The sequence below is a fragment of the Adelges cooleyi genome, unplaced genomic scaffold, assembly GCF_023614345.1.
Source record: "Adelges cooleyi isolate 19-005CV unplaced genomic scaffold, UGA_ACOO_1.1 ACOO_flye_CR_arks_rails_tigmint_CR_PRNA_446, whole genome shotgun sequence".
Classification (NCBI taxonomy): domain Eukaryota; kingdom Metazoa; phylum Arthropoda; class Insecta; order Hemiptera; family Adelgidae; genus Adelges; species Adelges cooleyi.
This window is the reverse complement of record NW_026096129.1, coordinates 61,576-73,256: the sequence shown is the minus strand read 5'-3', so window position 1 is coordinate 73,256 and position 11,681 is coordinate 61,576. Positions and strand designations below refer to the sequence as shown.

The 11,681-nt window shown below is 29.9% G+C and overlaps 1 protein-coding gene across 1 annotated transcript; it reads right to left on the bottom strand.

Annotated features, from left to right (window-relative positions):
• Positions 1–4,604: 4,604 nt before the first annotated feature.
• LOC126842109 (transcription initiation factor IIB-like) lies at positions 4,605–5,621 on the bottom strand. The gene is made up of 2 exons (XM_050578990.1): positions 5,606–5,621; positions 4,605–5,524 (listed from the first exon to the last, which is right to left on the bottom strand). The coding sequence occupies exons 1-2, from the start codon at positions 5,619–5,621 to the stop codon at positions 4,605–4,607; spliced, it is 936 nt and encodes a 311-aa protein (XP_050434947.1).
• Positions 5,622–11,681: the final 6,060 nt, after the last annotated feature.

Genomic DNA, 11,681 nt, shown 5'->3' with positions numbered 1-11,681 from the left:
CAACATAGTTTTCGCACTAATACCGTTTAACCAAGGCGTACACAACTAATCGTATTGTCGTTATCAAAGTACCATTATAATCGTCATTTAATTAATAAAAAATATTAAATTATTTCGTTATAATTTTTTTAAATGAACACGATTCATTCATACATATTTTTTTTATGCTTTTGGTTGTGCTGGTGTGTTGTATATAAATATCGACCTTGTATTTAAAATGATTTTATAAACCTTATGCACAGAATACATTTGCACTCATATACATTATTTGTAATGTCACACTTATTTTAAATAAAACTATAACATAGTCAGTTCTACTCCATATTCAAGTTATTACTTATTTCTTACTATATATTTTTCAACACTTAGTATATGTAGTTATTGTCTGTAATCGTTAGCAAAAGATTTTTTAATTTAAAATTTACTATTTTTTTTACAGATTATTAAAATCAGTAGTTGTTAAACAATAAAATATCTATGTGCGTTAATGTTATGTAAAAGTAGAATCTGATTTGAAAAATATTTTTCAAAATATTCAAATTTCTATAATATAATATTATTAAATTTTCTAAAAAAACTCCAAAAATAGGATAAATTTACATTTTGGTCGTTGTCAGTTTCTAGGTTGCTATGTGTGAGTGAATCAACAGTCAACAGGTAATGAAAATATTTTCTTTATATTGTTAATTGCGATATATGGGTAACTATGACAGTACATCTTTATAGATAGACGATCAACCCTTACCGCATCCACCCTGCACAAGACTAAATATTAAATTTTAAGTATTTCTGGTCCCACAATATCTCGTAAACCGCTATAACTGGTTTGAACATACTGTCCACAGATTCGCATCGAAGCGTTTATTTAAAAGTGATTTTATAACTTTCAGTTATAATAAAATCTGAAGACCTGTGACCTCTCCGTCGCCACTATGTCCCGTCCCCACTGTACTGGCTTTTTTGATAAATGAAAATCTTTTATGCTTTTATCAAAAATGATATAGAACAACCTTATTAAATTATGAATAAAAAAAGGTTGTAAATTAATTTCAAAAAATGTTTAACGTTTTTACGATGGTACTATGTAGATTTGTTCCATTATTTTCACTTTTTTTGCAATGAAATAATATAAATTTTTTAAAATACTGAATTCATAGTATGCTTTTATATTTTTAGAGTTCAAGTTCAATCGAAAGTCTATAGGTAAAGTTAACAATCGACTAACAGTTACAATATCGAATTTGTAAAATAACATTTTATCTTAGACAGTAAAAGCTATTTTTGTTAATTTCGCCCTATCTGAACAATAGTGTAACATCTCACTGTTATAAATTAAAGAACTAAAGCATTTGAAAAATCACATTAGACATTGATAACATTTTGGGTATAATTTAGCCAACACCTTTAAGACTCATATGTCTAGCCCTACTCATAAAAAAATTAAAGTACTTCAAAATGATAACTTTAAAACAACAAATTAATTACAAATTGATATCTCAAATTATAATATGACATCAATTGTGACAATATAGTGGAGCGTTGCATTACTCAAAATTAAATATCTTAGTATGTCTAAGCTTTCAAACTAAAAACGAGCGCAAAGTTTCTGCAAATTCGTTATCAGCAAACTAGGTATCGATTAAAAAAAGAAATCTAGTTATGTCAAACTTATTTAATAACTCAGTTATTCGTTTACGCCACGGTGTACAGGCAGCAACAATCGACTCATCAATGGGAATTGGACCCGATCGAAGGCAACAATTACAATGCCCTGATTTTTAAATACATCCACTTGAGGCATATGTACTTCGCGTGGGTTCACGTACGTATATACCTCATCTTACGGAGCCGACCTACTGGAGTAAACACAATTATGAGTTATAAATGGAATACGCCCTGTTCAGGTCTCATAATAGCCTTTAGGATATTAGGATGTAAGGAAAACATCTACTGGACGGCATTACACCTTATAAGGGACAACTTCAAAAACATTACCGAAGAACAACTCGCTACAAGGGAAATGTTTATGAGAAAATATTCTGGGTATACCGGGTATTCGATTTGCCAACGATGTCTTTCTACGGTTTACTAATTATCTAAAATATAGAACTACTAGAAATAATATTACCGCTATAACGTTAATGTTATTTAGGCTTGTATCATTTATTATTATGCTTGACACCTGAAAATATTGTGTTCATAAATTATTACTTTTAATTATCATGGTATTATTTTTGTTAAATAAAATTTGGTATTATAACTAAGAGAATATAATCTTTAATATTAATAAAGAATGTAATATCTATTGCTTTTCATATTAAAAGTATTCATATAAAAGTACTTAATTGTGCTTTTATTGTCATGATAATATCAACGCATTTTTTAAAAACCTATACCCCAAGTTTAGACTCTTTCGGTGTTCATTTTTGATAGGAAACTTTTTTTCACGTCAGTGCATTTAGTATAATTACAATGATCAATGGTAATTATAACATTGCCGGTTAACAGCCGTGTAAAATAGCTAGCCAAAAACATTCCATTTAACTTATTACCAAAAGTACATTTAAGAAAATAAATTGTTTACTCTAGTTTTATAATAATAATATAAAAAATCTCGTGTAACAAAACATCAATTATTTTTAAAATCAAGTTGTACTTTAAAATTAGTTCTGAAGTTTACGTTAGTTTATATTATATGTATATTATTTCTAACTTAAAAAATTAACAAATGAAAAAGTTGGATTTATTGTTTAGTAATGTTTAGATGTGTCATTAAACGTACAAAATACTACTACTTTAGTACCTTTTACTAGTTACCTTTTACAAGACAGTTTGGTAAAAAAAGATACCATTCAATATTAATCCAGAGTGTTATTGGAAACATCATAACAAAACTAAAAAAAATGGTTCAATAAAATTGTGGAAATTTTTTGTTGTATAACTATCGAATGCGTTATCATATTTAGTGCGCCGCAAAAGGGATATTATTGTTTTGATAAAGCGTTAAATAAACTAAAGGTAATATCGATCGTGACTATGGCACTAAATGATCTTAAATGCAAGTTCATTTACAGTGGTCACATCGCTGGACACGGAATATGTATTTGGAAAAAGATCCGAAAAAACGATTTCCGAATAATGAAATTTCGTTCGTCGACGAATCGGTCCGGATTATTAATCTATTATTTCATAAAGACCATATCCAAATGAACGAGCTATGGCTGATTTAGTGCGTGCAAAAAAATACACTTATTCTACGCAGATTTTTTCGAAATAGCTAATAAAGATCGTAACGGATTAGTTAAGAACATGAGATGCACGATTTTATATTTGAAGAACTCGAAAACTATATAAACGCCAATTATTGCGGAGATAATTATTATTTCGATCCCCATTGTGAATACTGTGCATATTATAAAAATGCTATTGCCATCGCGGATAAATATCAAATAAATGATTGTCGATAACCACTAAGTGTAATAAAGGTTAACAAAACCAGGTTAAATGAATTGCTCCGCGTTTGGGAAATGAACGAAAAGGAGCAAGGTATAGCAAACAATCATCAGTTCGGTGGTGTATTACAGTTGTATTTCAACGGTCATTGCGTTCCGTCTGCGTTTGATGGCTTTTGAAAAGAAAATTTCGAGTCGAAAAAATGGGATTTTGCGTTGTCCAAGATGAAAAACCTTAAGAGTACGTCAATTTATTCAAGACTGTTAGTAATAATTAACCGGAATAACCGACATCGTAGTTTATCAACGAACGATAATTGATTTGTTAAAAGTAATTGTGTTAAACGAAATACAATTTTGCCCGAAACTCATACTTATCCTCAAGCTTAACCTTGCAGAAATAAATGTCCTGTCAGCGATTGTAACAGACTTCATAGGTACCATGCTATTGGATGACGACCGTTTTTTCGCATACTTCAAGTAAAACAGGTAACATTCCATCAAAAAAAAACTTCATCTGGACCGGGTATTCGATTTGCCAACGATGTCTTTCTACGGTTTATTACCTTTGGTTTATTAACCATTAATATTTTAAAGAATATATTTTGTATACAATTTATCGATGATAGTCGAACACCAAATTTTAGTTTAATTTTATATTTCATAATCAAATTTCCGTATCCAATGCATATAAAATGCAAAATTTTGGTAAAATAATAAAAAGTTAAACTAACTAAAATATGACATTTGATCTACCATATATAAAAATGTTAACCAAATGTGAATAAAATTTGCATCTAGTGCATCAATATTTAAAAACAAAATTTAAATATTTTAATGCAGGCTTACATTTTGATTATAATTGCCTACTATAATCAATAAAACAATTAAATAAAAAATTGGTGTAATACTTGTATTTGTTTTTAGAAATTACACCTTCCACCATGTATAGAAAGGTTCATGATAACCGCAAAGATTATTTTAGGAGTAGTTTTCGTTACTATTTATACAACGAGATGTTTCTCTTTGAATTCCAAACCTTAAATTTTATTAATTGTAAGGTATACATATATTGAACTTATTATAAATACTTCATTAACTAATTTGTAGTAAATTTTTTAAAAAAAATACACATTTTTGTAGTATATATCATTAGGATGTCGGGAGTTCTGAGATTGGAGTAACAAATTTAAAGTCTTCTGGAAATAATAAAGCGGCATTGGCTATTATCAACTTATACGACTGTTTGATTGTCACTTCTGCTACCCCTGCAATATCAGCAATTTCTTTTTGCGAACGTTTTTCGTCTGACGCCTGAGACGCCATAAATATAGCAGCCGCCGCTACCGAAATTGGCGAACGACCAGGAACAATGTCGTGTTCAACTGCCTTCTTGGCAATGTGTATGGCTGCTCTTTGAACCACGTTTGGCAGACTCAAGTTGCAACAAAATCTGGACATGAAGTCGTCCGTTGTTATCAAATCCAAACTTGTTTCCAATGCTTTTAAAATCAATTTGAACACACGTCCGATTTCTTTCTTGCTCATTTTGCTAACGGCACAAATTTCTTTAAATGTACGCGGAACACCTTCCTGTCGACACGCTATGTATAAACTCGCAGAAGCTATTGCGTCGTTTGAGCGACCTTTCAAGTTTTTACCATCGTGTACTTGTTTAAATATAACATTGGCTCTGTCTACAATGTTACGGGGTAAGTTTATACGGTCTGCCATCAAACCGATTTCTCTATAGGCATTCAACAAACAACGATTAGTCGAGCACGCCATCCCTTTGTTCTTGTACTTCATTCCGCCAAACTCTTCGAACGAAGCGTCTCCTCTAGACGGGCCGACTAATGTCGACAAGTCCGATCCGTTGAGCAATGGATTTTCCGCGGCTCCCACACGTGAAGGATCGGCGGCGTTGCTGTTTTTGTCAATGCTAAATGTTCGCCATTCGGAACCTACGTCTATAACGCGATCCCCTACCACGAGTCCACATTCGGAACAAATCTGATCGCCGGCTCTGTAATCTTCAATCAACGGAGCGTCGGGGTGGTATTGGCATTGTACTGAAACAAACATTTAAACGTATAATCTCAATGTCCAACAATATTTAGTCGAGTAATCATTTATACCCGTTTTTTACTTACCCAAGTTTTTCGACATGGTTCAACGAAATCTTCAATCTTCAAAGATTTTGTTTTGCGTTTTAAGTATTGATTCCGTCACGAACAACTTAATTGAAATCCAAACGTTGGAAAAAAAATCGGAAAATGTTTTTTACAAACAGTTACTATGCGTTTTTGGAACATATAAACGAAATTATAACAAAAGGCGGCTTCAGTATTAAAAAAATACCCGTAGCAAAGAGAAATATTTTAAGAATTACTATTATTAATTTATGCTCTCCATTGTGGGATACCACTGTGACATGGATGTTATTACATTTCTATACAAATTACGAATGCTCTTACGATCTTCATACGTTACATGTCTTATTACCATTAAAATTAAAATTATTGATAGTGTGAGATTATTTTTTATTGATTTAATTTTTTTTTTCAAGGTTTACATAAAAGTTTTAATGTTTTAAAAATGATTAACAGATAACAAAGTATAGATAAGTACATTTAATGGACACAGTTAATAACTTAAAGCCGATTGATTTAAGCTTTTGTGCCGATTACAATGGAAAACTTAATATTGGGAAATTAGCATCATTTAATTAATACACGGTTTTTGATAATGAAAAACAAAATTAAAATGGGACGGAGCACAGTTGCGTCGGGGCATAGTGGGGACGGGGAGGTCACAGGTTTACAGGAATTTAAAAAACTGAAAGTAATAAAATCACTTTCGAAAAAACGATTTTTTAAGTTAGAACTTTTACTGGCTATAATTTCGAGAAAAACAGTCGGATCTAGTTGAAATTTATAAGAAATATTTATTTCGTATGCTCTCACACGTCAATAGTCTCAAATTTAAACTATACCCATTTCCCTTCCCCTTAAAGGGGGTGCAAGATTTTTTTTTTTTGGGTATTGTTGCCGTAATTTTATAACTTTTAAGTTGAACATTTGTCAGTTGTTAGAAATTAAATGTATCCATACATATTAAACGGAAAAAAATTCGGCACTACAGTTTTTCTTTAATTGTCGAAAAACTGTGTTTTCAAATTAACGCTTTGATGCATATTTGTAAATACAGCACCTCAATTTAATACTTTCTCACTTTGCTGGTTTACACTGTGCTTAGTTTGGACCGTACTGGCTTGAAAATACTAACTACTGATTTGCATTGAAGCGTTTATTCGAAAATGATTTCATCACTTTCAGATATAAAAATTCCTGTAAACTTGTGACCTACCCGTCCCCTCTATGCCCTGAACCTACAGTACAGATTTTTTAAATGTCAATTACAAAGAAATTTTTTTTTTTTTTTTTAAAAAAATCCTACTCATTTCTATTTTTGAACTATGATGAAAACATATTTTGGTTTAAGTGTCTAATTCTATAAAAAAGAATTTATCAACTTCAAAAAATGCCCATTGCTTTATGTATTCAATTTAAAATTGGTGGTAAATGTTTAAAAAATAAGAGATTTTTCATTGTAGGCCTATGCGAATAAGTCATTAATGATAAGTCCATGCGTATGTGTATTAATTATTTTAATTGTTAGAAAGTAAGTTTTTGTATTTTATCGCACATCGGTGCATGTGTTTCAAAAGGGTCACCGAGTTCAAAAATATGATTTTTTATTAAATTATTGTTTACTGAATTCTTGCCTAAGCGTTTACTCGAAAACACAATTATTTTACTTTAGAAAAACACTTGTGTGATTCGATGTGCGATTAAATTTTGCACTGTTTGCATAAATGAAATACAGTGCTCGTTTGTGTTAAAAATATTATACAAAGCCAAAAGACTGTGTCTATTTTTTAGATACCCATGTTAAACTTGCATTTTAATAACGATGTACGACAAATATTCATGGTCTTTAGAATTTCAAGGCCAACATGACTTGTTGACGATTTTTTTGAAATTATAATAAAACCACCTATGTGAATCGTTTTTTATTTTTTACCACACAATGATAATTCTAGGTCATTGGGATTTTTCCGCCCTTGGGTAACAGGATTTAGGGAGGGGTGATTTTAGAATCTCTTATAGCAACCTGTATATTAATTTAATTATACTTGTTAAGCTATTTTTTTGGTAAAAGATAATTTGACTGAACTTTGGAGTTTATAACGTCAATCAAAAGATACGTAGGCTTTTGAAATATTAAAAAAAAAAATTAGATTTCTACAATAACTGAAAAGCATTTGAAAGACTTTAAATCAATAAGTTAGATAAATTGGGTTATTATAATTGTTATAAAAATATCTACTGTTGAATTAATAGGTTTTGGTTGAACGTCGGTTTGTCATTAGCTTCGTTTTTAATAATTGTTTAAAGCTAATTTTTTTTCTCGTTTTAATTTACTAAAATATAAAATTATTTAACTAAAATATTTAAAAAAAAACAGTACAGTGGGGTCGGGGCATAGTGGGGACAGAGCAAAGTTGGGTCGGGTAATAGTGGGGACAGAGAGGTCACAGGTTTACAGGAATTTTTAAATCTGAAAGTGATAAAATCACTTTCGAAAAAAACGCTTTTTTGACGTGTATTCAGAATTCAGAAACGTCCTGTATCGTTTGTTTTATTAATACATTTAAGTAGTGTCAATTGTGTTTATAAATTCCCTAATTGTGACTACATTTTATATAGCTGTACGATGAAAACTAATAAACATAATGATTTCATAAGCAAAACTTGTTTTTTCTAGTAATAGTGAACATTTTGTAAATATATTTTTGATATTTGACATATTATCGGAAGTAGGTTTATCAGTATCGAACACCGATTACACTATAGGGTTTTCCATCTGATTACACGTCTTGTGCATGATAATGATTAGTATAACTGGTGCACACGAGTCTAGAAAAATAATACCATGAGTTTCAACAGCGTCAAAAAGTGTATTATGCCATGATAAAATGACTTCAGTTTTTAGTCTTATATCAAAAATATGTTTGTGTTGTAGATATTAGTAAATCAATTTAGCTGTCAATCAGTGTTATTTAATAACATGGTTAAATGGCCGCCGCATTAAACGCGGAGTAATATTTTCATCTCTTTCAAATACATATTATATAACTTTTCAAGGGATGAATAAAAATACAAATTTGTTTCAACAATTCTTTTTTGAAAATTATTCTGAATGAAGTGACTATCTTGAAAAAAACAATAAATAATTTAAAAAAATAAAATAGTTTAGTACAAAAAAAACATGGTGCGTACAGCGAAAACGAGTATACAAATTAATTTAAAACAAAAATCTTAAAAATATTCACTAAAACTAAATATATTTCATTTGTCAGGTCTTTGTAGGATACCCTATATATATTAAAACATTCCATTTAAAATTGTAATTATTACTAAAAGTATATTCTACAGAAAAATGAATATAACTTTATAATTGCGAAAACTGTGTTTTTAACGGCATTAAAGTAAATATTAGCACTGGTATATAGCTTTCATAATTTATTAAATTAAATTCATTCTGATCTAGTCTTTGTCCAGCACAGTTATTTATTTTATTATTTTAGCTACTCTGATAATATAAAGTAGTATTCCACTACTAATTACTCATTAGTATACATGGTCATAATTTCTAGTTCAGAGTAATAAAATAAAACTACAGTAGAGCAATTGCCAATAAACCCAATGGATTTACATTAATCAATGAATGTTATTTGTAAAAATGAAAAAGAACAACGGTATTTTATAATTATTATATATGCCGCGGTTTATTATGTAGACACAAAATATAGACAATTATGTGTGATGCAAATATCATCCCTATAGGAACACAATGTAGAGTATATGTCTTTACTTCGTCCCTAGGCATTGCACGTATAGTCGGGCTGTTGGAGACACTTAATTGGGGTTTATTAAAGTAATTAATATCCACCTTACACAAGCGATGCTTATTTGGGGGGGGGGGGGGGGTAAATTAAAATAATCGGAAAAAATGTATTTATTGTTATGTACAGTGGCGTACTCACAGGGGGGGGGGGTCAGGTTCAAACCCCCCAGAGCCAAAAAGAAAATTGTGTTTAAGTAATACATTATAGGTATTTACTGTACAATTGTTACAATGTTACTCTCTGAAGTAATTTATAACTTGAAGTAAATAAATAATAATTTAATAGTTATATTTTAATTGTTAAGCGTTAAGGGAAATTGCGGCCACCTAAGCAAGAGTTAAAATATCTTAGGAACTGTAAGTCCAGAAATTTCGTTATGTATGCCACTGGTTATGTTAAAGCGTGCCAAAGTGTGTTTACCCAAATGGATAAGGCTCCGTTTATTAAGTCAGAGGCATTATTATAATTTTTTTCTAATAATAACTCTCCGATCCTGGTTTTAATATACCCTACTTTATAAGTCCCTTTAGTTACCATAGAATAAGCTTTATCTTGTAAAAAAAAGTCTAGTTTCACTTATGGTTTATAAAGGGAACTGCATTTTTTTAAAGAAATTTTCGTGCAATTTTTCTTTAGACCTTCAACAACTATAAACTCAATTTGAAAAAACTTCTCTGGTGCTTAAAATTCGATATAGGAGGGGGGAGGGGTTATTATATTATATATATTGTTATATAAGGATAGTCGTCGTTATTAATTATTTATAACAATAAATAATTTATATTATATTCAGCTTAGAATTGTAAGTACCTACGCATTAATATTGTTAAGAAAAACTTATTGTCTTAGTAAGCAATATTATTATGGTGTGATCTATATTAATCAATCAAAGGTGTTTAAAGTTAAAAATAATATTGAATAATAATTAATTATTAATAGTGACATTGAAATTTGTACAATATTCTATATAGAATATTTTTTTGCCTTATGTAAAATGGTATCGCAGGATATCCTTTTACATGATATTAATAGAAACAAAATATAAATAGGTAAAATTACTTACAGGCCTTGACCAAAATTTTTGATATTCATTATTCTGAATCGATGCAAGTTAATTTCTCGAATCTGCATTAACAACTGTAACATTTTACATGCCTATTTTCATCATTCGGTGCGATCACTTTAGATCATTCAGGCATCTGACCATTATTGACTTAGCCCAGTTTATTTTAGCTCACATCTTCATCACTACTCTGTTAGGCCCAATTTCTTTACCTCAACTAAAATTATTCTTGTCTATATTTTTTTAAATTTATACTAATTTGCTCTAAAAGCACCACGGTTTTTATTGCACTTACCTGTTATGACTTTTACTATTATAGTTTATAAGAAGATATATTTTATTATTTTTATCTGCTCGTGGTCTTTGATAATAATATTTGTATGTATAGTTCAAAAGAGTATGTATAGATGTCGCTAGCTGTTTCCGCAGAAATAACTATAAATTATATCGTACGAGTTTGTTAGTGATCAAGTTTTAGCAAACAAAATATGTTCGAACAAAAAAAAATAATGCAGTGAAAGGTATTAAGAATCATTTTCTGAACATTTATTAAAAAGCAATTAAAACGTGTACCATTTAATATGTTTAAAAAGTTTAAAAAAAGTCGTAGAAAATACTTAGAAAGATAAATATTTGAATATTATCTAATATTGTAGTAAAGCATAAACAATAAAATATATTTTAAAAAAATACACATATATAAAATATAAATTATTTTAAGAGAAAACTCGCGCAGGGCGTTAAAATGATCTTTCTCAAAAAAAAAAAAAAAACGTAGTGAAACTCATTTTTAATTAAGCAAAATTAAGCGAAAAAAGCAAGAATTTTGACCAATTTTCGCCTTTACGATGATTTTTTTTTTTTGTTTTTAATTGTCAGTGAATATTTTTGAATTATTCAAAAACTTTATTTTCAATATTCAATCTTGTAGCAAACAGTAGCAATAAATTAAAACTATTGTTTGTCGATACATTCGGACAACGAGTGAAACAAATAACGAAAAACCAATAACAACGCGTAACAGTAATGCGTTTTGAAATGGTGTTTTTTGAATTTGGAGCGGTTGGAATTTCGGTTGCAAAACAGGAGAAAACGGTACCAGGGTCTTATGAGCCGCGCCGGCGCCAGTTCTCGAGTCACGGCAAGTAAGACATTCTGCATCATACCCTGGTAGCTCCAAAATGTTATTGCG